At 40.2% G+C, this 27,078-nt stretch overlaps 3 protein-coding genes across 5 annotated transcripts in view; all 3 read left to right on the top strand.

The window, feature by feature from the left end:
• Nucleotides 1–521: 521 nt before the first annotated feature.
• On the top strand, nt 522–9,347 carry atp6ap1la (ATPase H+ transporting accessory protein 1 like a). The gene is made up of 8 exons (XM_072383077.1): nt 522–673; nt 5,581–5,600; nt 6,078–6,139; nt 6,419–6,487; nt 6,572–6,726; nt 6,946–6,996; nt 8,574–8,811; nt 8,926–9,347. The coding sequence occupies exons 1-8, from the start codon at nt 576–578 to the stop codon at nt 9,181–9,183; spliced, it is 951 nt and encodes a 316-aa protein (XP_072239178.1). The 5' UTR covers nt 522–575; the 3' UTR covers nt 9,184–9,347.
• Nucleotides 9,348–10,249: 902 nt separating this feature from the next.
• pde12 (phosphodiesterase 12) lies at nt 10,250–16,337 on the top strand. Its single transcript, XM_072381497.1, has 8 exons — nt 10,250–11,163; nt 11,755–12,182; nt 12,511–12,616; nt 13,673–13,817; nt 13,941–14,019; nt 14,099–14,221; nt 14,921–15,126; nt 15,719–16,337. The coding sequence occupies exons 1-8, from the start codon at nt 10,595–10,597 to the stop codon at nt 15,836–15,838; spliced, it is 1,776 nt and encodes a 591-aa protein (XP_072237598.1). The 5' UTR covers nt 10,250–10,594; the 3' UTR covers nt 15,839–16,337.
• A 2,899-nt stretch (nt 16,338–19,236) lies between these two features.
• gmppb (GDP-mannose pyrophosphorylase B) overlaps nt 19,237–27,078 on the top strand; it is a 336,004-nt gene continuing 328,162 nt past the window's right edge. For 2 of the 3 annotated variants that reach the window (XR_011915164.1, XM_072381492.1), the window contains exons 1-9: nt 19,237–19,343; nt 20,822–21,015; nt 21,289–21,369; nt 21,818–21,866; nt 22,491–22,633; nt 23,405–23,563; nt 24,194–24,272; nt 25,983–26,110; nt 26,196–26,378. Coding sequence is in view for 2 of the 3 variants with exons in the window: in XM_072381492.1 (XP_072237593.1) it covers nt 20,887–21,015; nt 21,289–21,369; nt 21,818–21,866; nt 22,491–22,633; nt 23,405–23,563; nt 24,194–24,272; nt 25,983–26,110; nt 26,196–26,378 (951 nt within the window). In the remaining variant the exon portion in view is untranslated. The remainder of the gene's footprint in view (nt 19,344–20,821; nt 21,016–21,288; nt 21,370–21,817; nt 21,867–22,490; nt 22,634–23,404; nt 23,564–24,193; nt 24,273–25,982; nt 26,111–26,195; nt 26,379–27,078) is intronic. The other variant, XM_072381493.1, reaches the window with a different exon arrangement.

The following is a 27,078-nucleotide window of genomic DNA, read 5'->3' as shown; positions in this document are numbered from 1 at the left end:
TGTCATAATAGTATGTAATGCTGACATCTGCAGTCATCTATTGGCAGGCTACCGTGAAGCTTATTTGCTAAACATAACACTAAACTGTCTGATTTGTTTTGAATTGTGAAACTTTCATTTAATTAAACCTGTATTTGATGATCCTGGTGACTGCTACCTCATTAAATGGATAACATTTTTCCTTGAAGGCCAGATTTACCTAAAGACGATGTACTGTCTAAATAGCATCACATTGACAAACAGATGAGTGTTATATTATGAGTTCCATGTTTATAATCTATGCATGTGAAAGGCTTTTGATTATTCAGTGTAGATCTGAAACATGTCAGATACACATGCAGATGATCAGTGTCATGGTCAGTCCTGCTACCTTTAAAAATCAGTGATGTAAATGCTCCTGAAAGTGATGAAATGTGGAAACCATAAAGCGTTTCATCAGTGGGTGGGGCTTGCTCTGCTCTTTCATTCCTGCTCTTTTCTGATTGGCTGATTCCTCACTCCATCATTGGGCTTAAAGACGGTGGGCTGATTTAAGTAGATTAGGATGTAGAGGGAGTGTGTACTGGCATCACACTATGGTCACCACAGCAATGGCTTCTCCGTGGAAATGCTTCTGCATCCTCCTCCTGCATCTGCAGTCGTGTGCTTGCCTGCACCGACAGCCTGCTGACAGGTAGGTGCAGAGACACACAGCGCAGACAGATGTGCATTGTTACCCTCCATGATTACTGTGCTGTTTTTATCCTCTCCTGCTCTTCAATCTTTGACTCCTGACATGTTCACCTCCAACATTACTGGTGTGTTTCCATGGCCCAAATCCAACGAGGAGCCTCATTGATTCTTCTTATATTTAAAGCTGTATCAAATCTTGTTGTTTTCCCCTCTCCTTTATTTGGAGGCAGAGGGACAAGCTGAAACCTTTTTGAGGTCCTTGTGGCTAACGTGTTAGCAAGATGCCTTCATTCAAATCCAGCAGGCAAAGATCAACATTATCTTACTGTCCTAGTTGTGTCCACCTGATTAGTTCCAGCCCATGATGACTCTTCTTTCAGCCCTACTTGTGGGGAAAAAATACCTGCTTCTATTGGAAAAGAGTTTCCTGAACCAGACAGTTATTGTTCAATTAAACCAACACTAATGGGACATTGAATATTAAAGTAAAAACAGTTCATCAGTGTCCCCATGACTCATGGTGTCACACCTCCTGATTGCATCAGTAAACACACGTTGTTCTGTATTAAAGATACCATGGGGTAGATACGAGGGGTAGCATCACATGCTTCACACTTCTTTTACTGTTTATGTTTTCCACAGCAACTGTTTAATGTCTTGTAATCAGTTCATTATGCTCAGTCGTGCACCGATTATTAAAAAAAGAGGCAAAAAAAATCAACTGATTAATTGGTCTATCTCTTCTCACAACTACTTCAAGGTACTATAGCATTGTTCAGTCGAGTTTATTTGCTTTATTTGTTTAATTTGCACGTGATCACTGCAAGATAAGCACAGATATCTGCACTAAAGCAGATCTTGTTTATTTCAACCAACACTTCTCACAAATGAACACATGTTTAAAGAAATATTTGCGAATTGAATCGTTCCGGCAGACAGTTGCCCGCGAAGCATTGTCAAGACATCACACAACCTTGTAAATTTCCTGTGGCTAGCATCAGACTTAAAGCTGAGGATGACATGTTTCTTTCATATCTGAAGCAAAATTACAGTTTTGCTGTTATTGTCATCCTTTACAGCTTCAAAATAACACAAAGTCTGGGCAGAATGACAGGAATGACATCTGGTAAACATTTTTTTGTCTTTTAGCTCTTTGCGGGGGATAAATTGTCCATTTTTATTGCAAAAGTCTTCTTGTTCTTTGAGATTTTCATCAGTGTTTCCTGCGCTGCTCTCATAAGGACTATCAGATGATTTGTGATGAAGTGTAACTTTGAGGGCCATGCCAAAACTTTAATCTTATGCCTCTTGCTTATCCATTGTGGATTTTGTGTGGATTTAGGATAAATGTCCTGTTGAAGACACCATCCTTTTTTAATCTTTAGCTTTTTTTTTCAGAATAGATATTGTGACATCTGGCTCCAAAATTGCTGGTGTTTTATTGAATCCCTTTTATCCCCGAGGCCACTGGTAACACAAACCCAAAATATGATTGATCCACCTCTGTGCTGAGCAGCTTTTCTTCTCCACTGGATTTGTTTCTAAAATTCATCAGAATTTTTGTCATTCTGCTGGTGACTCCTTCTTTAAAGTAACTGTCTTTAATAGTTTAACAGGTTTTCATTTGACTTTATGGCATACTATTTATTGACTTTAAGTTGACCTCTTGGCATTTCTTAATTCCATCGCCCATAAATTAAATGACCACGTGAAAAAACTTTGCTGTTTTCTTCCAGCTTTGTGGATATTGATTTCCCTTCTCCAGTGTTCATCTTTTCCCAACCTGAACTTTGCTAATGATTGTGAATCCTTTGCCATAACAAGCTGATTATACGTTAGACTTTGATAAAAGTTCTGAGAGCCACATCTCACATTTACATTGTGCATTTTTCCTTTTTTACACTTGTTCAAAACATTTACATTAATGTTTTATCTGTGGACTTTATGCCTTGAGGAGATCTGATCATCATCTTCCCATTGAAATACTGAAAGAAATAGAAATTCTGACCAGAATTACATGCCACTGTGAACCAGCCACCTTGGTTTTGTTTCCAATCAGTTCATCTCACTCACTCACATACATTTGTCCTTTTCCCATAATCCTCTTTGTTCTCATAGCCTGTTAGCTCCCTGCTTGCTTTCTACCAAACAGCCTATAAGCCTATTCTGCATTTTGAAACGCAGCATCTCTCTGTCTGGTTTTATACATTTGGGTCAACCTTCCAGCTTTAGAAAGACAAGTGAACCACAGAAAACGATATAACGATGCAGATCGCAATCATTTTAGCATCTCATCATCTCCATTTAGACCTTCAGACTCTGGAATGATCTGCTGAAGGAGATGAGGCAGCTCTGTTTCTGAGTCTTTTTTATTTTATGTAAGAGTTTTATGCATCAGTACATGGTAAATTATACATATTCTTTCTGTTGGCATTGGCGTGGTGATTCCATTTAGTGAAAGTCGACAAACACAGCTCCAACAGGATGACAATTCATCCCACGTGTCAGCTCAATGTGTGTATAGGCAGATGTTTGTAAGATGTTATTTTAGGGATTAAGAAGCTGTAAAATCTCCTTTTGGCTGAGAGCCATCGCATCGTTCTTATAATCTGTGGGCACTCATGATTGTATGATTATATAATCACTGCAATCCCGAATCCACAGTCCACTGCTCTGACACAGTGCACAAGATCAGCTAAACCTTGTTTTGGCTGTAGGGATTAGTCAGCCAGAGTGGCTTTGACCATACTATTGTCTTTTTTTCTGACTAAAGTACATTTATAATACATTTATTGAGAGGCAGAAAGGCCCCCAAACAGAGACGCTGTGAGCATTTAGCACGTTTTGATTTGATTAGATTATCCACTACAGAACAACTTTTGCAGACCATTCAGATATCTGGCTTCATGTACAGTCATCTGCAACTGATCACAGTGGATGGAGCAATTTTGTGTTTTTTATTTTGAACTTTTAGCTTTATCTTGGTTCTATGACGGTTTTAATCTTCCCATTAACACTGCATTTTTTATATTTTTGTTTTCTGTTTTACTAAAACTATTTCACTCAACTGTTTGCTGAAAAGAAAAATCTCTTTATTGTTACATGATTTCAGTTCTGTTGAGTTAATTCACTGACAAAAGTTGAGACAACAAGCTAATTCTAATGGAAAATACTTGCTTGTTAACCACTGATAATACAAAGCCAGTAAGATTATGATAATCTTTATAGTCACTGATGTATTGAATTTTCTGACGTTGTTACGGTGTGAGCTGAGATCAAGTAAAAGTGAGCAAAGATTAATGGCTGAGCAGCTTTATAACATAAATAGTAATGCAGACATTTTACATTTTAATGCTCCGTGAGCTCAGCTGTTACTTTGGCTAAAACAGACAGACAGAGAGGCTGTGGATTAGATGCAGAAACATATCCTCATATAGACAAAGAGAAGACTTTATGTGGTAAATTCTGTTGGAGAGTAGTGCATAACGTTTTTTTTAACCTCACAAAGTCTTATTCTGGTCATAACTCAACTTTGACTACCTCTGTAGTTATATGTGAAGTACAGTTTTGACTCTAACACGCGTTGGCCTGTTTTTAAATCAACCTCTTGATAAAATGGTCCAACATCAGAGTTTAAACTGTTTCTAAAGATATGGAGCTGAAATTGCAAAATGAAATGTGCTGTGCACTGGCTCCAGCTTATTTCATGCTTTCAGTCATGCCTTATTGTCCTCCCCAACAAGTAGAGTTGCTCAATTGTCATGGAGATGGTTTATATATATGGTTGTTAACAGGTGGGCTGGCAGGTGGTTATACCTGCTGAAAGATGGTGTCTGGAGATCTCTCCAGCTCTACATTCAGTCTAGGTCAACTAATTTAGGAGCAATTCACAGCTGAGCAGCTCAAAGAGCTCAGCTGTTACCATTATAACAACAGGGTATTAGTTTGTAATCTCTTTTTAGCCAAATTAATACACTTTTACACACAAAACAAATGCTACGGCACTGAAAACTAAATGGTATCTGTATAATCAGTCATTATACGTGTTAAAAACACCCTTCCTTTATTATTTACTTACTCTTTAATCAGAGGAAGTTCAGGCAGATCCATTGGGTACAAACCTTCCAGCTCAAGGAAACAGTCAAAATTTGATCCACACCTACACACTAATAAAGCAAATTTTTTTTCATGTAAAAAAAAAAAAGATAAAGGATTACTCAAAAGGTGTGAAAGATGCTGCTCACAGAGCCTGCAGGTTTAAAAAGATGAAGTAATGATACAAAAGAAAACAGCTAATAGATCTGATGTTTGATGTTCAGCTGATCTGAGAAGACATTTTGGTCCATTCTTCACTATCACAAGCGTTTGTGTGTAATGTGGGTCAGAGGGTTCAATCAGCAACAACATCTCTGTGCCAGACAAGTGTTACTTTAACACTAATCCACCAGGTCACCAGCTGGGTTTCTGGACTACCAGATGCACTGTGAGCACTTCACAGATTCATCTGGTGTCGCTCTCCGCTGTCTTTGTTTAGAATTCATCTTCAAGCAGGGCTAAGACTATTTTAATATAATTATTCTGTGTATTTCATACATTTCTAATACACATGAACTGGTTTATGAGACAAAATGAGGTTTTAATGGCTCTACTTTTGATAATGATGAGTAAATCTGACACCTTTTCTAAGAATGTGCAATCCACTGTAGTTTACTTTCTTTATTTGATTTACTTTTGTGGGAATAGTTTATAGTGACCGCTTGCATTTCTAGTAACACTTACTCAGTTTTGATTGTGATTTTGATATTAGATTATGAATTATTAGTATTTAACTGAAAAACATGTTATCAAGTATATAAAATAGTGAAAGAATATGATTATCATTCATTTTTCGATCACTTCTGTTCACAGCGCTGCCTCTGCAGTCCACGGTAAGACTGATCGATCTATCTATCTATCTATCTATCTATCTATCTATCTATCTATCTATCTATCTATCTATCTATCTATCTATCTATCTATCTATCTATCTATCTATCTATCTATCTATCTATCTATCTATCTATCTATCTATCTATCTATCTATCTATCTATCTATCTATCTATCTATCTATCTATCTATCTATCTATCTATCTATCTACAAAATGTGATGTTGTTTACGTTAAAAACAGAAATCTTTGTTTTCATTGGAAGCAGTTTTTTTAGTATCATAGTCCAAAGAATTTTTGAGAACTATTGACTTATTTATTAACTTAAACACCCACATGCAAGATTATATCAGGGAATTAAAGATATAGTCCATAGACACCACTCCCAAAGTACAATATATGCTATGGAAATAATTTACTTATCATTTGTGTGATTCCTTTTTACAAAACAAGATAATTCCTCCATTTTTTCTCTCCAGGTGAAGAAAGCAATGGAAGGATGAAGAAAGGGGGACATTTTGTTATTGCAGGGGAGCTGCAGGTAAAATAAGTGGAAAGAGATGTTTAGATTAATATAGAGAACCATTTAAGTGACCTAAGTGACATCTTCACTATATTCCGGATGGAAATATGTGACTCAACTGTAAAAAAACCGAAACCATTAGTTACATTATTTACTACCAGAGTGTGTGCAGTAGAGACCAGGAGGTGTGAAAATGTATCGAGTCCCCATCTCCTGCCTTTTCCTAACCTGGTCATTTGAAATATATGTAAACGTGTCTCATATGATGAGAAGTGACTACTTTCTCCTTGTCTCCAGTCTCCACATCTATCACAGAGGAAGTTACTTCAAACAACAGGAGTGGTAGTTCCCTTCCCTCCTCTCAAGGTGTTTTACTAAAAATAATCATGTCTTCATAAAGTTTATGTGAAACATCTGTTTTCTAACACTGCTGTTGTCTTCACCTGCCAGGTATTGTCCAACGGGGAGCCGTGCGTTATGTTGCAGGCCAGGAAACTGTCTCTCCGTTATGAGAAGCAGAAACAGCTGGACCTGACGGAGCGAGCCTTTTCTCCTCAGAGACAGGTCGACACCAGCCAGTCTGTGTGTCGCCAGGACAAAGCCACGTATGTCTGGATGTCTCATGTGCTCTGACCCTCCGTTGGTATCTCTTACTATAAATAGTACATTGCTGGACCTTACTTACTACATCACAGTTCAGTTTAGATGCAAGACCAGTAGAATCATGTCTGAGGATTGTGATTATAACACAAAACCTGCACAAGTTGCTTTGTCACTAAGTCTGACCTTCTGTTTGTTAAAGCCTGTCTGTCTGTCCTCTTCAGGCTGGTCATGAGATTTGGAGACGTGGAAGACTTGAAAGGCCTGGTCATAAGGTTAGTTATACTTTCTAACTACCAATCATGCACTCACATGCACTCTTTTATCTAAACAGATTTACATTGATTTGACCAGTGTTTCTTGCTGCACTTCAGCTTGAACTTTGCTCTCCACTTGTGAGTCACTTTGGATAAAAGCATCTTCTAAACGACTAAATGTAAATGGAACTTCATAATATCAGTCATCATGAGTAACACAAATGTTAAACTATCCTTAGTATGTGAACCGGTTTGCTGTACATAGGGTGATCACATCCAAGCAAACCGGATATGGGATAAAGAGTTTGTTTGTGTTGGACGATGTGGGACAAACGCACTCAACAGACTCAGATTAGACTTTTAAAATGTCTCAACAATGAAGTAAATCATAAAACACAATTTCATAGTTTAGAGTTTTGATACAAACTGTGGAAAATCTAAGATGACAATAATCACTTTATGGATTAGTGTTGGGGTCTCAGTTTCTCAACATATCTGATTCAAGATTCCTTTATAGTCATAAATATGAACAGTGCACACTGCCCCAGTCTAAGCTAAGTGTCACAATCCAATTTAAGATTATTATCTGATACAAAATCAGTGAGAATGTCCTGGAGTGTTTTAAGGTGAATCTTTTGACACAGGATCATAGCATTTTGAGACACAAAGTGAGCACTGCAAAGACTTTGCTGCCTTTAGGACTTGCAGGATCTGTCTGTTCTTTTTCTTGGACTGGATCCACATTCTACCTTTTCTCTTGACAAATGGCTGTGGTCACCTTGGGATTTTTAACAATTTCCATTCATCTTTTTAGGTGATTGTTAAAGTATTTGATTGTATTTTCTGTTTAGGAGGGTTGAGAACTGCTTTGTACCCCGAGCTGCACTTGTACCTTTTTAATGATGTTGCACTAAACCTGTTTACTCTGTAAGATGCAGGATTTTCCTCATGTTCCTACAGTTCGGTGCCCACAGATCATATATCATATTTGTATTTGTCACAGCTGATTCACACGACTGTGTCAGAGTGCGACTTATCTCCCAGAGCAGCACCCCGTTGGCGCTCTACAAAAATGTAATGTGATTAAACCAAAAATAATCACACTGCTGTTCTATGGCTTCACAGACGTAATCAGGCCAAATGGATCATATTCTAATAATAACAAGATTATTTTTTTGTGGGACACTATATTTACGGTTTTATAGAGATATCTTCTTCCATGAGTGTGTGTGGGGAAAATGTTTTTAGGGACAGTGTTTATCACATGATGCAGAAGAAAAGTGACGTTGTTTGGCCACTACAAGAAACCCCCCCCCCCACACAGCCCAGACTGTTCACAGGGGCTTGTTTCCTCAGCAGTTCACTAACATCCCTAAAGCAGTCACTATCCTACAGATAGTTGTCAGTAACTACATCAGTAACATTTCCATTGGATTGCTGTGGGGGAAAGTGGATTTTTTAACTCACTGAATCAAGATTTGAGCTTCTAAGTCTGTGATTCTCAAGCTGAGGGTTTGGGTTGAAATATTCAGAACTAGAGGGGCATACATTATAGAAAGAGTCGGCACCTTCATGTTTTCTCCCTTTTGCTTTAGGCTGGAGCTATCCAACACTTTTTATGAGTCTTCAAGTCAGTGGTGGTTCTCGGTGGACAGCGTTTCTCTGCTCTACAACACCTCTGAAGAGGCTGCGTTCAATGCCAGTGATGTCTACGCTCCGGCCTCCTTCTCCTATCGCTGCCTCCACGTCAGCAGCCTGCAGCGATACAGTGGCCTGCTGCTGCCCAGCACTGACCTCGCGCGCCGCTGGTCCATCACCTTCGTCGACTTCCAGGTATTTGTATTTTTATTTAGGAAATTAGAACTTAAGAAATTAGTTTAACTGCTGTATAAAGAAGAATGGCGACACATTCTTAACCGTTTTCAAAATGTGCCTGGCCCTCATTAGATCCAGGCATTCAACGTGACCTCTGGTAAATTTTCCCCGGCAAGCGACTGCACCATCATCCTGACTCCCGCCATCCTGATGGGCCTCATCACATCCCTCATCCTGCTGCTGGTCCTGGCCTACGCCCTGCACATGGTCGTCCACCTGAAACATATTGAGCATGATGACGACCACAAAGCCGACATCTACTTCCCTCAAAGTGCTGAAGAGTTTGAACACTGCTGTGATGAAAGCCTCACCGAGAAGAATATTATTTAGAATAAACAGTTAGACAGATGATTTGATAACTGATCAAACCTCTGGTCTGTTACACTTTCAGCTCATTTCAGCTTCATTTTTCTAAACATTTATTCTGTTTTTTAATTTGCTTCCTAGTGAATTTATGCATTTGTCTTTATAACGCATTTAATAAAAATATAAATGTTAAAAAAGCTTTTTTTTACATTGTTCTCTTTTGTTGTTTTTGTCTTAATATTTATAGTGCTAAGTAATCTGCTTACTTACTCACTGCTTATTGTGGCTGTGAGAACAATTTCTTGCTTATGCCTAAAATTCTTTTTGTAAATTCTAGTTATGAAAAAGCTTTTTTTTGTAATATTCTTTAACTAAAAAATAAGACTTGACCACAAATTGTGTAATAGTTATCTCAGTCTTTTAAAAAATACAATTTAAAGATTCATTGTGTTGTATAGTTTTAATATATAAGACTTTATATTTTGAGTGCGCATAAAATCACCTCGTGTTTTCAAGACTGGTTCAGGATTCACAACATGCTCCTGCAGCGTGACTGAAATGCAGAGTGCAGGACTCTTCTACCTTTGCTGAAGGGTGACAGTGTTGCAAAGGACAGCCATCCATTTTCTAGACCCCTTAATCCAATTCAGGGTTGCAGGCACAACGGACAATAATTACTGGAAATACAAAGAACAAAGGTTGAATTTTAAAAGAAATATGTACATAGAAATAGAAAAAATGTGCAAAAGTTTTCATAATGACGAGCTAAAAAAAAGTATCCTCAGCAACAAGAACAAGGAAAAGTAAACTGCTAAATAACATCTGGAGTGGAGGAAATATCAAGAACCTTTATTAATGTTTATTAAAGTGCTACAGCTGCTCTAAAAAAAAGCCAAATCTTGCAAAAAACTGCTTATAAATCTAAACATGTATGAAAATTACCCATGACTGTTGCATTATGTCAGATATAGACTAATAAACAAATGAATAAATGATGTGATATTAATCCTTTGGGATTCCATCTCTATCTCTGAGTCAGATGCAATTCTAAATTTGTCCAGTGGGGGTGCTCTCATGCCCGTAGGACAATTCAATCATCGCTGAATTAAGTACAGAAGAAGAAGCTCTGCTCACTCGAGGAAAGTACTCACAACGATCTTACAAATGCTTAGTAAATATAAATGTACTTAAATCTGCGGCTTTACTTCCGAGTCGCGTTCGATATTTGTTCTTTAATCAAACCTCTGGATGATGCTGCATATTCGCCAGTTAACGGGTTTTAATGTTTAACGGTTAGCATCTGCAGTATTAGCATCTGGCTAACCGGTGCAACTGTAGGACCAGTGTAGGGCAGTCCCGTCAGGTCACGTGATTCTACCTGTGGGTTACCGTTTACCTTGCCGTTTCAGTTCCTCTTCTTACCACCGGAGAATTCATGTTTAATCACCTTTGTGCTGCTCTCGCACTGTTACCTCGCTGCCTCCCCTATCCCTCATCAAGAGGTCTCACTCAAGCCTGTTGGCTCCTCGGCAGGATGGATGCGGCCGTAGTGAGGTGCCTTCCCGGACAGCCCAAGCTCACCATATCCTTCTCTCTGGACGGCAGCCACAAAAATATGCTGCGGGACCAGGACGAGGCACTGGGGAAGGTCCTGGCCCGGATCTCCAACTCCATCGCCAAAAACCAAGGAAAAGCCAAAAAGTCAAAGAAGAACCGTAGTCAGCAGCCCTGTGAAGCTGCAGAGTCCGCCGTGGTGAAGCTCTTCGTCGGCGGGGACGAGGTGCCCGACACCTTGCCAAACTCAGAGGCGTGGCAGGACGGAGCTGTGCTGCAGGTGGGGGACGTTCAATACACAGTTCAGAGGAACGCTCCCACTTTCACCACCGCTGAACTCCCGGTGTCCCTGATGGCCGGGTTTCCAGTCTGCCCCAAACTGGAGGTGGAGTTTGGGAACCTCCAGGACTGCGAGTTCACGTGGTTCAAAGAAAACGCACCAAGCACAAGGTTATTACACTGGCAGCAGGAGTTATTAACACTCAGTATGTGATATATATTTGTTTACAGTACAATGCAAACATAAAAAAGCAACCAGCAGCATCAAATGTAGTTGGCAGGATGTGTGAAAAATGAAAACCCTCACCATCCAATGTGTCTTTACATGTTTTGTTTCCCTTGACCAACAGTCCAAGACCTAAAGAAATTCAGTTTATAACTAAGAAAACCATGAAATTATTGCAATTTGAAAGCTGGAAGGAGTGAACGGTCATTAAAGTTGTACTAATGTAATGTGAATACTAGTCGTTTGGTATTTGCCTGTATGTTAGCCTGTATTTACGCTCGCATAATGACAGTTTCTCTAAGAGATAAGTCAGGGTAGTTCTGTTATTGGTTGTCGAATGTTGCATGTGATCTTACCCAACCTATCAGAAGATACAAAGTACTTAATTTGGAAGTATTTCCACTATTCAGAAAGCAGGTCTGTACATCTACTAAGACTATTAAGACTGTAAAGATGTTGAACACTCAGATTAACTGTAATGAAGTCGTCACAGGCCACTTAGCACCTCAATCTTTATTGCTCCCTCTCTTTTTCAGTCCTGAAGCTGCCGAAGAAGCTCCAGATCGGGACTGTGGGTGGACGCAGGTCGGACGTGAGCGAGTCCACGTCCCTTCCAATCAGGACATCGGCTACAGGCTCAAACTGAGTTGCACACCTAAGGATGGAAGTCGCAGCGGTCTGGCCAAAGAGCTGGCCTCTGTCAGAGCTGTGGAGGCGGGCCCAGGCGTGTGCACATTTGACAACCGACACGCGTACACTGTGAAAGAGGCAGAGTGGCCGGCAATGAGGGTGGTATCCTACAATATTCTTGCGGACATCTATGCCCAGACGGACCTGTCCAAGACCGTGCTGTACCCGTATTGTGCCCCTTACGCCCTGGAGCTGGACTACAGGCAGAACCTGATCAAAAAGGAGCTGGCTGGATACAACGCTGACATCATCTGTCTGCAGGAGGTTGACAAAGGTAATCACCGCAGAAAAGACTCATTCCCAGGCAGAAATGTTAAACTTTTCTCTCTTACATCTACATACCAAATGGCAGAGCTGTCTGTAGCTCAGGTGCTGATGTGAGTCCATTGATTAAAGTTTTCCTCATTATGACCTGCTGGGATATAATATGAACACCTACAGCAAAGTAAAATGCGTGCTATTTATTTTTCGTAAACTTGATGGAAAGTTTGCTTTCATGTGCTTAGTTACAGAGCTGCCTCCACAATCAGCTTTTCATATATGAAGTACCACCAGTCTGTAAATGTACATCTGACCATCTTCATATTTTCTGGACTCTTCAGGGGTGTTCGTGGACAGCCTCACTCCGGCTCTGGATGCCTTCGGCCTGGACGGTGTTTTCAAAGTCAAAGACAAGCAGCATGAAGGACTCGCTACCTTCTACCGCAGGTTAGGTCGGCCACCAGTTTCAGTCTGGATTCATTTATTTCATTTCTTTGCGTCGTTGTTCCACTGCAGCGGAGTGAGATGATGTCAGTTTGTCAACTGTCTTAATAATAGGCTTAATAAGCATTCCTTTGGTGTGTCTGTCCATACAGCATGTGGCAGCATACGTTTGGCCTTTCTCCCTTTCATGCAAATATACAAATTTCCACCAAACCTGCCCCATTCAGGCCAATCAGAAGTAGTTATATAAGCCAGCTTTCATAAACGCCTGTACTCAAAGGAGTGTAGGAGCCGAGTCTGGCTGTTTGGTTGCACGTCAAACAGAGAATCGTCAGCTTAAATATGACCAACAAGCTGGTTGCATATGAACAGGTTTGTTTCTGTTCAAACTTCTCCAACAGAAACTGTAAGCATGAATGAAATGAAACGTGCTGCTCGTGTTAAAAGGCAGCACAGTCATGACTGGTGAGATTGTCTTTTAGCTGCTTTATCATTGTCTCTAATAAGATTTATTTCCGTTTCCTCCTTGATTTAAAACATTGGGGAAACATTTGACTTTGGAACCACTTTGGAATTTTTGTAGCAAACGTTAAACCTAAAGTCATTCTCTGACTTGGAGAGTAGTAACAATCGACCTAACATCTCACCTTCATCCGAAAAGCCGACAAAAAGGAGCCTCGTTACACTAGATGCTAAATACCTTATCACATATATGGTTTTGTCATAATATTGTATAATTAGAACTGTGTTTCTCAGCCTGGATACCAGTCGTCTTTATGAATGGCAGACATTCATTTGGCTCTCTTTTCTTTTACTTTTTATAATTTTGGAAAAAGAAAACCTCGGCTTCTCTCTGAATCTGTCGATACAGCCTATTTCCCCTCAGATTTTCACCATTTCAGACACATTTTTGCTGTTTTCCAGCCTTTTTTTGTCACTTAGTGAGGTGAAACTAAGTGTAATGTGTCTGTTTATATGTATTCATTTATCTATTCTTTTGGAAAAGATGTATGTATCTTGAACTTTGACATGTTCAGTCTTCTTCTTGTTTTGTTTCAGGTCGAAGTTTCGGCTGCTGAGCAGTCATGACATCATGCTTAGCGAGGCGTTGACCTCGGACTCTATTCACTCTGAGCTGCTGGAGAAAGTTTCTGCTAACAGCGCCCTGAAGGATAAGATCCTGCAGAGGTCCACATCGCTGCAGGTGCTGCGGCTCACCTGTTCATCAGTTATTGCCAGTTTGTGGATGATGCAACAGCTTTAGTCTTGTGGTCTGTTCCATAATGAATTGGTTCAGTTTTGGTCAACTATGTGAGCTTCTTTGCAGGTCACGGTGCTCGAGGACCTCATTAAACCAGGCAGGAAGGTCTGCGTGGCCAACACTCACCTGTACTGGCACCCTAAAGGTAAACCAAATCATCTCACTGTGTACATTTACTTTAATTACTCACATCAGACGTGAATAACTTCATTCTTAATTTTCAGGTGGGAACATTCGATTGGTCCAGATGGGCGTGGCTATGCAGCACCTGAGTCATGTGATCAGCGAAGTCGCAGCTGCAGCCCCACTGGTCTTTTGTGGCGACTTCAACTCCACCCCAAACTCAGGTAAGTTCACAGCTTCAGTGGCTCACTGATTCAAATGATACATTTTATTTCCAGCAGATGTGCAGGTTATGTCCTTCTTTTCACAAGCTTACACAATTACCTGAGGTCAAAATGAAATGTCTTTGAGGTCAAGATAACACACACAGGGACAGTGCAGCAGCTCAGCATTCAAGCAGATCATTTCAGGACGTAGCGACCCACTGAACACACTCTTCCTCTGGGTCTGCCTCTTTCAGATCTGTATTACTTAATAACCCATTGAGCACATTATTTATGTATGTATTCAGCTAATTTATTTCTTCAGTTGAGTGACATGTATAACTGATGATGAAATTGTTGATGGTGTAAAATGGAAATACAGCAGCTGGGGCGCAAGAAAATGGCAAAAGCATTTTCCATAATAAAAGTACAATTTATATCTTTACTTCCACATGGGACGGTAGCACATGTATCAATTGAATTAATATTGCTGTTATTAATTAGGTTTTATTATGTTGTGAATTTTACTTGCATCATATATAAGATGTCTGTCAATAATGTGGGTGTAACCAAATATGTGTATATTTTTGTTTGTTTGTTCTGATAATATGCCCCCCCTTTAAAGTTCACTTTAATTCAGTTTCCACCTGCAGGTTTCCATGTTTGTTCACTGGAAACACGATTAACTTTGTGTTAAATGTTGATCTGGTGTGTTTTCAGGTGTGTTCCAGCTGCTCCGTGAGGCCGGGGTTCCTCTGCAGCATGCTGACTGGAGCAGCTCTGGCCCAGAGGAGTCCTGCAGCATGGAAATGGCCTCCACCTTCCCCCCTCTGCTGAGCGCCTGCGGCCAGCCGGCTTACACCAACTACGTGGGAGGATTTCATGGCTGCCTGGACTACATCTTTATACAGCCAGAGAGCATGCAGGTTGTGATAAACTGTAATAAATCAAACTTTAAAGGAGGAAAAAGTTTAACTGTTGGTGTATTCAAACAGAATTAGGAAGCACAATGATAACTTGAATGTTTTTGCTATTACTGTGTTTAAAATGGACATTTCCCATCGCTGTAAAGACCTAATATCCTGCATAGGAAGTGCAGCCTTTTGGATAATCTCTAAACATTTTGCGGGTGCTTCGTGCATTACGTCTACGGAGCTGAGAAACTATAACTTGGCCTGTAGGGATTTATGGGATTGCGACTATAATCACTCCTGCTGTGATAAAACCACTGCAACCGTATTGGAGTTATGTGGCAGTCCACTCAAACTTCCACGGGGGAAAATCCCTTAATGGCTAAATCCTATTTAACTCTTTTAAAAGTTACTTCTGGGATTTTTATCCCTTAATAGAGATTATGACTGATATGATACCAGTGTGACATCGAGAAAGAGTCATCTTCACAATTACTGCAACACTCTATGGTGCCTAAATAAGTCGTTTTAATCACTGATTCAATAAAAGCAGCGTTAGATCATCCTCACATCTGTGACTGAAGCTAACGTGTGCCTGTTGGTGCAGGTGGAGCAGGTGATTCCGCTGCCCAGCCACCAGGAGGTCACCACCTACGAGGCCCTGCCCAGCGTGGCTCACCCCTCCGACCACATCGCGCTGGTCTGCGACCTGCGCTGGAAACCCTGACCCCTGACGCCCCGCACGCTCCTTCGGAGTCGGAGCTTTAAAATGTTTTTACACGAGAAGAATAAAACATCATCTCACAACAGAGGAAACTGTTGAAAGGGAAAGTGTTGTTATACACTTCATAGTGTGCAGTGTTGAACTTTCATCACTGATATTCAGTGTCGGGATGAATATACTTTGATTTCTTTTTGGGTTTTTAAACATGGAATTAATGACTTAAGCTTAAAGGATATTAAGTCACACAACTGCATCGCTTTGAAGATTAACTGTCAGTTTGAGCTTCGTATTACTCACAGAAGTAATGAGACTCCTGCTTCCACTTCAACAGCTATAAGAACCTTATTGGCTTCACTTTTTAGTGAAAGCTTTAATAATTAAATGTTGAAATTTTAATATAAGGATCTATGTATATAAATATTATTATGACCAAATGTGTTGTTTGATGTGCCTTTCGGTTGTATTTTCTTTTTTAAAATAAAGTTTCAGTCAACACTTACAATTAACTTACTGTCTTTGCTTTCAACGCATTTATATTTATCAGAAAGTCGCACTATAGAGGATCACTGTCATCCCGTCATGTAACTGAACAAGTTTTAGAGCAACATATGCTGCCATCCAGACACTTTCTTTTTCAGGGAAGGCCTCGCATATTTCATTAAAGCAATGTTAAACCACATACTGCTATCTACCACAACAGTCGGGCTTCTTAGAAGAGGGCGTATGTTGGACTGACCTGCCTGCAGTGCGGATGTTTCATCGCCCAAGAACATTTGGAACATCATTAAACAAAAAATATGACAAAGTAGACTCAGGATCCTAATATATTACACAAAAACACAAAAATGGGACAATGCTCTTCTCCTTAAGGTCCAGCAGCTGGTCTCAGCTCCCAGATGTTTGCAGTCTGCTGTTAAAAAAGAAAGGATGCTTCATCGTGTTATCCATGACTCTGTCTCAACTTTTTCGAGACATGTTGCTGCCATCAGTTCATGAAACAGTAAAATGTCTCACTTTGAACATTTGAATGTTTTCTATACCCGACTGTGAATTAAATATTTGTTTAAGAGATCTGAAATTCTTTGCATTTTGCTTTTATTTACATTTTTTTTAATTAAGGTTTTATTCGTGAATAAGCTGTAGCGACATTTGAAGTGCAGTAATCCACCAAGGCTGCAACCCAACCTTACAATTTCCAAAAAAGTGATCTCTATCTGCTTCTTTACATATTCCCATTGAATGGGTGGATGAATATTGAAATATGTACAATCAAATCAATATGGAATTTGTACTGAAAATAGTATGTTACTGTTTTTTTCTGATATTATCATTGACAAATAAGCTTATAAGTTAAATTTTGGCAAACAGACTATCAATTTTACAGTTACTAATTTCCGTCTAATTTTGATAATTCCTGCAGTACTTAAAGGCAGCATGACACCCGTGGAATGTCTCCTTGGAAACGGTAACATACCAAACAAAGTTAATGAAAACTGACATCTTAAAAACTTGTCAGACTGGAAGACCACTGACTGTCCGCTGATGACCTTTATGTAAATTGGAATTTAATGTCCACCTGTGTTCGCCACGCTGTTTTTCTCTGATTGGCCAGAAATTATGAAAAGGCGGGTCCAGAGCGAGTGGTGCATACCATTAAGGGTTACATTAGGGGGTAAAGAAAAGTCTAAATGCCAGTTTTAGAGGAAGTTTTGCAATCATTACGTACTGACCTATTTTTAAGTAAGATAAAAGCAAAGTAAATATATCTGCAGTTCAATTTTGATCATTCAGAGACAAATGCGGACTTCAAATTGTGATCCAATTAACTTGAATAACCCCGGTGCAACAAGAGCACTTAAGGACAACAATCAAGTAAGTCAGGTTTTGCCATCCAGACCGGAAACGGCATAATTTTGCCTTTGAATTAAAAGCCTTACTCTACCTTTTCTTTTTAACTGAGCAAAGTTGTCAAAGTTTGAGGAATGACTAAGAATAAATTGGTAATTGTCAAATAAATTAAGATTCTAAATTGATTCCAGATAAAGTTCCACTCCAAGGATTTAGAGGTGTAACATTATTAAAAAGAGTTTTACTTATAATTTACATTTCTATTTTTATAGGCATGATGGCTCTTCAGTACTAGTTTCTGATTATTGCCGTGCATATTTGAACTCAGGATTTGTTACAGTATGGATATCAAACACCCTGGAGATATATTTTCAGGAAAATTTTGTGTTATTCTGTTTTGTGTGGAGAAATAAGTTGAATCTAATCTTCTCTCACATATTCACCCATACCATGATATGTGTGTTTAAAGCTGTATGTGAACATGACATGAAGAGGCCTGACTTCTGGTATTCATATATGTGTCTGCGAGAGGCTGATTGAACGACTGATTGGCTGAATCACAAGAATATACAAAAGTGATCATTGTGGATTTTAGGAGGACAAACACTGTTACCGTCCATGTAGAAGAGATGGAAGTGGTGGAGGACAACAGATACCTGAGAGTTTACCTGTACAACAGACTAGACTGGAAATGCAACGCTGAGGCTTTTGACAATAAGGGACAGAGCAGACGCTACTTCTTAAAGAAATTCAGGTCCTTTGGTGTTTGCACCAGATGTTATCCAGACATCTGTTATAAGTCTGTGGGGAGAGTGCAACATGCTTTGCAGCCATCAGTCCCAGCAGCAGCATCGCACCCGGAGACTCTGATAAATAAGGCTGGTACTGTGCTGTGGACTGCTCAGGAAACCCCTGGAGCTGATTGTATGAAGAAGAATGACGCACAAGTTGATGAATATAATGGACAATACTGCCCATCCTCAACAAAACTTTGAAACAACAGAGTATGGTCAGAGGTTTCTTCGGTCCCTCTGCAAAACAGAATGATACAGGAAGTCATTCATGTCAGCAGCAATAATCATACACAATGACAGTTTAAGATGATTAATAGCAAAAGAAAATCCCTGCAACATCATGATTTCATTTGGGATTTAAAAAGTATATTTTTTAAGAATTTGTTTAATTTCATATGTAGATAATTTAAAGTGCCTGTACATGAAATGGCCAACTTGTCTAATCTCGAACACAAGGTTTGCCTAAAAGTAGGAGTAAATTAGGAATAAACATATATTTTTTTCAAAAATGTTGTTTAATACTTTAAGAAAATGTTCATAAAAAGATTGCCCTGTCGGATGTATTCCAGTTTCATTACAACAATTAATTTATGCTTTTTTTCTTTGGTTTGATCTTTACTTTTCATATTTTATAGAGCCAGTTTGTAGATTAAACCGAGCTGAATAAAAGAATAAAACACCGAATTTTAGCCACTCTTGTTTTGAAAAGCTTGACCGGAGGCTTCATATTTGACGTCATCAGACTTGACGTGTCGCGGCTGTACCGGAAGCCAAACAAAGAATTTGGGTTTGAACAATCTTACGTGTCATTCCTTGAGTATCAGTGATTCGTAAACCTGCTGAAGACTATTTGCGAATACATCTTTGTAAGTTTTCACCTTCTTCATTCACTCTCACACACAGAGACAGATAGAAGGCTAAAGTTTCCCGGTTCTAACAGTTCGACTTGCGGTCAGTTGTTTAGTTAAATTTAGCTTAAGTGGCTAACGTTAGCGAGCTTCAATCACTGTAAGTTCAGTTGAGTTAGATACAAACCCATGAGCCCTCGTCTCTGCAGTTACAACTTACCGTTCAGATTTGAGATAAATGTGTAAGTTAATTTCATACCACACAGTGACTAACAGGCTTTCGACAAGTTTGGTAAAACAGGTGTACAGCCAGACTTTCTTAGGGAATACGACTATTCAATTGGTAAACATGTATTCCTCTTGTGCGATCATCTATTTCATGATTTTTGTGAACATTATAAATAAGAATACATCACATAAATCCAGCAGGTTGTTCAACATGGTTTTAAGGTGTATGGTTCCCCTCCTGTGCCCAGATTCAGCCACCCTGATCCTATGAAGGATGACCAGGCATAGCTGATCCCATAGTGTCAGTTCACTGGTTTAAGTTCTAGTTTTATTCATGTGACATGCACAGTCCCTGTGCAGTAAAAGCAAAGTACTGTGATTATCTGAAGTTTTGTCATTCAGTGTAATTTTAGCTGATCCTTTTCACCGCTGCCTCGTGAATACACAGGATGGGAGGTTAAATGAAGAGAAGTTTGGATGCAGTCTGTTGGTTTTCTTAGCGAGGCAACTTATCTGTGGAGTTGGGACTGTATAGATAGGACTAATTTGGATTTTAATGAATTTGATGTGATTGGAATGTGATTGTATTACATTTAATTGTATTAGAATTGGACTGTACCTTTTGAAAGTGCCTCGAGGTGACATTTGTTGTTATTAGGCGCTATATGAATAAAACTGAATGTTCCACTCTTGTAATCAGAAACATTTAGAAGATTATTCAAGTGTATTGTTGCTCTGTAGGTTTCAGAACCATTAAAATGAAAATGAAAATATTGAATAAAAAGATTATTACTTGTTCAATAAGTTTAATCAACTAAGTGAAATAATTTTTGCTCTTTTCTAAAACAGAAACTAATTAGTGACATGATTTCAGTGAAAATTTTAAATGGGGAAGGAAACAATATCAGCGATCAGTCCTGGAGCTACAAAAATATGACAGACTCAGCAAGTTTCAGAAGAAACCACCGCTGATGTTAGTAGCCCTCCTTCTAAAAACTGGGATGTCGGCCGCCTGTTACAGCGAGACTTTGCATCCCTCTGCTCCCTCGTATAGTTTCCTTTCCCTGCAGACAAAGAGAAAGTTTATCTTGTTTTTGACTTTGAAATCTGGCAAAACACATGAAATTAGTCAGATATAAAGATTTAGGCAGTGAGGTTTGTTTTTGCTCTGTTCACCACTTTTTTTTTTATCTTGATCACTTTTTTTAAAATCAGTCTGATTTAAAACAAAAAAAAAAAACTGTGCGATTGTCTTTTCTCTTGTTCAGGCTGGTTTCCCTCTCACTGTTGAAGATTTGTGTCCCCTCTGGAAACTGTTGCTAACAGCAGAAGCATGAAGGCTTTGATTCTGGTGGGGGGGTACGGGACCAGGCTGCGACCGCTCACCCTGAGTGTCCCCAAACCACTCGTGGACTTCTGCAACAAACCCATCTTACTGCACCAGGTGGAGGCGCTGGTCAAGGTAAAGGAGGAGGAGGCAGTGGCTATGTCTGCAGAGTATGAGTCGTAAGGCAGCAACGTCTGTATAATGCAACTAAGGCTGGCATACCCGATCCGATTATTGATTACTATGGATATGAGCTTATTTTGATTAAGTTTTTTTTTTTCTCTCCTAACCAGGTTAATTTTGGAATATTGCTGTGCGTGTGAATGCTGCCACTGAGGGAGATTTAAGTGTACTGCTTGCAGGTTAATTTTGTGCTTTATTGATCGGTCACTGTGTGTGTGTTTGCAGGCCGGGGTGAACCACGTGGTTCTGGCTGTGAGCTACATGTCAGAGCTGCTGGAGAGAGAGATGAGAGTCCAGGAGCAGAGAGTACGTGAAATAAACCATCACACTGACACTATGACAGTCTGCACAAGGCACTGAGGGTGTAACAATGCACAGAGGAAAGTCGACTTTTAATAGAAAATACTGTATGTCCAGAGAAAGTCTGCAGTTTGGATGCAAACATTTGATTCATGAATAGATTTATCAGAATTTTCTGGTAATTTCTTCTCTAATTTGAGGAGGCCACTTCAAACTTCTGTTAAACTGTAATTTCTAAAGCATTCATTGTTCAAGAAAACAGAGCAATCAGATTAATCAACCACAATGATCAGTGGTTGTTCTCGACATATTTAAGATTCAACCGTGGAAAATTGTGAGAATTTTAATTCTTCACAGTTTGGTTGTTCTTAAAATACAGTATATGGAATCACTGATGGATACAGGTGTTTTAATCATGATTATTCTGCTTCATCCTGAGCTTCTCTCTCCCCAGCTTGGGATTCGCATCTCTCTGTCTCATGAAAAGGAGCCTCTGGGAACCGGTGAGTGTCTCTTCACTTCAGACAAAACTGAACAGGCAGGAAACTGTCTCAGAACAACAACAAAGAGCAGTTTAAATGTGTGATTCAAGGTCGTTTTACTTCCAAGTACGAGAATGAGAACAGAATAGTCTCGCAGTTTCGTTTTTAGTGATTAAAAGATGAAAACCAATAAATTAATATGTGGTGCACGTATCATTGATCTGTGGACAGAATTTGCAGGGCTGTCGTTGCTAAATTGTGGCTGTAATTTTCATAATCTGAATCACTAGAATTCAGGTTCTTCACATGATTCAGTTACTTGATGAATGATAAACTTCCTGTTGGTTCCCAAGAATGCAAAGTAACATAATGCACCTCACAAGGCCAGAAGCATGTGACTTCTTCATGTTTTAGTGAATTCAGAACTGTTTTCTCAAGGTGTGCCTGCACCTGTCCTTCAGAGTTCTCTGTGGGCATCACATACAGTCTGAGGAAACCAGTCAACCTAACGAAGTTTTTCTTTTTCATGGGAAATAAAGTGATTCGGATCAAAAATCTGTGTGTTGCGAGCCCAACACAGTTTTTCAGTTTAAGCTTCGTCCCAGAAAATAACAAATTGATGTTTTTGCGTCTGTATGTGCTCAGCGGGCCCCCTGGCGTTGGCGCGAGAGCTGCTCAGCGTCGATAACGAGCCGTTCTTTGTCCTCAACTCGGACGTCATCTGTGATTTTCCCTTCAAAGATCTGCTGCAGTTTCACCGCAACCACGGCAAGGAGGGAACCATAGTGGTGAGACACAAGGGCAGAGTTTATATATATATATATATGCGCTCAGAGTTCCATAATTACTCCCTGTTGTGCACGAGAGTTGATTATTGTGTCAATTCTGTTACATGAAAATAAAGTAGGTGGAGAGTTAGTCTCGCCCACAGAGCCACAGGTCTCAGATTTGTGGAAAATATTCCAGGCTTTAACTAAAGAGAATGATCTTTTAAATGTGATGTTGAGTTCTACAAAGTATGAAACCGTCTCCAGAAACTGAGAAACAGAAAATAAGACCAAATAAAAAGCAACATTCTTAGAAATTCAAAGATTTTTCAAAGATGATTTGCCCCAAAAATGATTTTAACTGTAATTTGTGGTCTGTTAACTTTGCAAAAGGTTAATTAACACGTGAAGACAGATAATTATGCTGGTGAAGACAAAAATGTCTCAAATATGTAATGGAATCGAACATTGTGCCTGTAAATGCAGATTTTACGCACAGTTAATTCAACAATGTGTTCTTAGAGTCTGCAAAACTAAAAATTTCATTTAAAGGTGAAGAAGAAGGATTTATGTAGCTAATAGTTCTTTATTTGAGCGCCACAGGACGCTTACGCTGTTAACAACTTATTTAGGAGGATAAAAGAAACTTTAGATTACTGCCTCTAGTGGTTAAACTGTCAAAACAGATGCTTTTGAATTTAAGTTTATTGAGGAAAAGAATTCAACAGAAAAAATAGAAAATGTATCAGGACAGACTGTTTGATGCAGTAAAATACACGTGTCTGTGTGCAGGTAACGCGCGTGGAGGAGCCCTCTAAGTACGGCGTGGTGGTGTTCGACTCGGACAGCGGGAGGATTCAACGCTTCGTCGAGAAGCCCCAGGTCTTCGTCTCCAACAAGATTAACGCCGGCATATACATCTTCAATCCCAGCATGCTCAGCAGGATCCAGGTGACATTGCACGCCTTCTTTTGTCTCCTAACTTCTACACTGACATGAGCCCACTGTGAGCAGAAAATATGTAAATATACATTTTTGTTTTTCATGTTGTTTGTACACGAAAAGTCACCACTCAGATTTTCCTTGGATAAGTAAGTGCTTTCCATAGGACGAATATGGCAGGAATCGATATGTTTCAGCTGGCAGCCAGTCGTCATTAAAGCTCTCATTAAATAACCCTTGTTGGGAAGAGATGTTACTGTTTCAGGTCGAATCATTGGTCAGCATCAAGCAAACAAATCAGCCAAGTTTGCTGAAACCATCAAAACAGGCTTAAGAGCATTTTTAAAACCTGGAAGCAGAGTGGGGAACAGTCTGCTTTGAGGGAGAATTGTGGGAGAAAGAAAATCTTGAATGAAAACACTGAAAGGTTTGGTGAGATCACATCTAAGAAAATCAAGCGGGGAACTCGCAGCATTGTTTCATGTCTGTTGATCAAACTGAAACTGTTACATCCCCTAAAGATGGTGCAACAGAATATTAGTGTGATTAGTTTGTCCTTACTTTTGTCCAGTGAGTCTATATTTAAATGATAGTTTTTCTGTACATGCTTGTGACCCATATTCGTGTGTTTGTGTGCAGCTGAGACCAACATCCATCGAGAAAGAAATATTCCCTGTCATGGCAGAGGAGGGTCATCTGTACGCCATGGAGCTGCAAGGTAACTTTTGCACAGCGCTGCAGTGTGATAACTTCTCATCATGCTTTCTGAAACGCGTTGAGCTGTCTTTAATTCTTTATCTGAGCTGATTCTGTATTCATTTCAGGAGACTTGACACTTTAGTTCAAAATGAGTTGATGGATCAAATTGTGTTTATTTATGGTTCCTACTTGTTGTTAACATGCTTACTTTGCTTATAGGTAAAAGAAAAGGCTTATTTGATGACTCATATATTCTGCTTTTGAATGAACTGGGATTGTGACAGAACACAAAATGATAGCAATGAATTCTTGGGAACGTTAAAGTTCTTATAATTTTTAGAATCTGGTCGAACTAAAGACACAAATTGGCGACGTCAGTTGAGCTGAATAAAGTGTAAAAGTTAACCTGTGTGCTCGCTCTGGTCTCTGCAGCTCACAGCTCCACCAGGCGTAAGTGTTTGGTTCTTTTGTCAAATCTAAGCTCGTAGTTTTAGACAGTTTTGTTTGAAGAGAAGCACCAACACCCCCACGACCCACCCCCCCCCCCCCCCCAAAAAAAAACAAGATTTCTGCAGCAAAACTGTTTGCAGATGAGTTGGTCTTTATGCCCAAACCTTATGCAGCGGTCAGATAAGACTGCTCCCTGTTGGTGCTTCTCTCGACCCCCGTCCCTCACTGGGAGCCTTCAGCTCTGTGTGAAACAGTGGAAACACATAGCTGTGCTGACAGACCACCCCCCCGTCCCGTAGACAGAAAAAAAATCTGTATTTTTACCTGTAATTATTTCACACTGCATACTCTTTATGATTCATTTATCATTTCTGCTAAAGTGATCATTGAAGTGCAGTTGTGAGCAGGAATATATATCCAGACTAAAGAATGTTCAGATGATACTATAGATCAACTATAACAATTAGACCACTGACATTGGTTGATAATCTCTTTACAATAGCACCTGGCAGATATATCAGACATCAAGTGAATGTTGTGTCCTTCAGGTTGGATTTAAGGGACTTTGACAAGGGTGGGACAGCTTCAGTTACCATGGGATGTTCCAGGTGTGCAGTGGTCAGAACACACAGTGCACTACAGTTTGTTGCATATTGAGCTGAGTAGCTGCAGAAAGGTCAAGATACCCATACTCTGGTGTCAGTAGATGACCGAGTCCATATTTGTCTGTGGGAAGAAGGAAAGCCGGAGGGAGTAAGGTTCAGTTTGGAAACATTGGATCCTGCCATTCATGAGGCGTATCAACTATCTGAATTTTGCTGACCGTGGCCATTAATTCTTGGTAATGCCTAAAGGCTGTGGCCTCTTTGAGCCAGGATAATGGTTCAGTAATGGTCTGAAGAATGCAAAAATTAGTTTGAGGCCTCCAAATTCTCTAGATCTCAGTCCAACCATGAGTCTGTGGCGACCTTTTAACGTAGAGGGCTTGAGGGAGGATCTGCTACGAACAGCTTGGTGGCGGAGACTCCAGATGTGTGGCGGAGACTCCAGATGTGCGGAGGAGGGCCTGCTTCAGTGGGTCGGGGCTGTGGGGGAGCTACTTGGTATTAGGCAGGTGGTCATAATGTTATGGCTGATCAGTCAATACGAGTTTGCAGTGTGTAAATAAGATCTAGATGTTCCTGTTCTGTGCTGATCCCAACGAGACATGGGTTGGTTTCCATGGTAACTAATTACTCTGTCTGTTGTCTGCTCTTCCGTCTGTCTGACTGTATGTCAGGTTTCTGGATGGACATCGGTCAGCCCAAAGACTTCCTGACAGGGATGTGTATGTACCTCCAGTCAGTAAGACAACACGCTCCGGAGAGGTTACGCACCGGGCCTGGTTTCCTTGGCAACGTTCTCGTGGTGAGTGCAGCTTGTTGACACTACCCGTCGGATAAGCATCTGCACTCCAGGATGATTATCCTCGGTACTCACTTTGACTCCTCAGGACCCGACGGCGCAGATTGGGGAGAACTGCACCATCGGCCCAAATGTCACCATCGGCGCCGGCGTGGTTGTGGAAGACGGCGTGAGGATAAAGCGGTGCACGGTGCTGAAAGGGTCGAGGGTTCGATCGCACTCCTGGCTGGAGAGCTGCATCGTTGGGTGGAGCTCCTCCGTTGGCCAATGGGTGAGGAAACAGTTCATCTTGTGTCTATAACATCATTTTCATCTAAACTGGGAGGAGGATGGACACATGAGGGGCTGAACAAACATGAGTTACATGAAGCCCAGACACTGAGAGCTTTCACGCTGTACTGGAGATTAACACCTGTTCGTAGTTTGAAATAGACAAATGATAAAATCAAATTGTGAAGGACAGTTATATTCCTTATAATCTATGTTAAAATGTGCAGCTCCTGAAGTCTGAAGACTCTTCTACAAATACTTTGTTCAGATCAGGCGTCAGTAGGCGCATTCGGACAGAGACGTTCTAAGAACTTTAGTTCTAAGACCTGCCCTTCCTCAGGGGAACTGTTTCATTTTGCATTCGCACATAAGTCGGGGACCTTGGTTGGACTGATGTGTCGCAGCCGTCTGCGACAGACGTGTTACTTTAGCGCCACTCAACAACAGAACAGAACCGGGAAAAGTAAGGAGAGAAGAAAACAACAGCACCAAGAAGCTAACATGGAGAGCGAGGAGGCCACCGTGTTCACGGTCTGCATGACGGTGATATTAATCATGGACGATCACATCAGGCGTCTAAGATGGAGGCTGGAAGAGCTCACAGCGAGAGTCAGGAGACGGAGAATCCAGCAGCGGGCGATACTTCTTCGTTTCATGGAGGAAAGAAGGAGAGCAGAGCGCCGCAGACAAAGGAGACGACG

This window comes from Leuresthes tenuis, unplaced genomic scaffold, assembly GCF_036924035.1.
Source record: "Leuresthes tenuis unplaced genomic scaffold, fLeuTen1.0.hap1 SCAF_3, whole genome shotgun sequence".
NCBI lineage: Eukaryota > Metazoa > Chordata > Actinopteri > Atheriniformes > Atherinopsidae > Leuresthes > Leuresthes tenuis.
This window is presented reverse-complemented; position numbering and strand designations above follow the sequence as displayed.

Bases quoted from the DNA above. Each gene is read 5' to 3' on its own strand.
- atp6ap1la (XM_072383077.1), top strand. From the start codon at position 576: ATGGTCACCACAGCAATGGCTTCTCCGTGGAAATGCTTCTGCATCCTC. The intron at 674-5,580 runs GTAGGTGCAGAG...TTCTGTTCACAG, and splicing joins CACCGACAGCCTGCTGACAG to CGCTGCCTCTGCAGTCCACG. The intron at 6,140-6,418 runs GTAAAATAAGTG...CCTTGTCTCCAG, and splicing joins TTATTGCAGGGGAGCTGCAG to TCTCCACATCTATCACAGAG.
- pde12 (XM_072381497.1), top strand. From the start codon at position 10,595: ATGTTTAATCACCTTTGTGCTGCTCTCGCACTGTTACCTCGCTGCCTC. The intron at 12,183-12,510 runs GTAATCACCGCA...TGGACTCTTCAG, and splicing joins TCTGCAGGAGGTTGACAAAG to GGGTGTTCGTGGACAGCCTC. The intron at 13,818-13,940 runs GTGCTGCGGCTC...GCTTCTTTGCAG, and splicing joins AGAGGTCCACATCGCTGCAG to GTCACGGTGCTCGAGGACCT.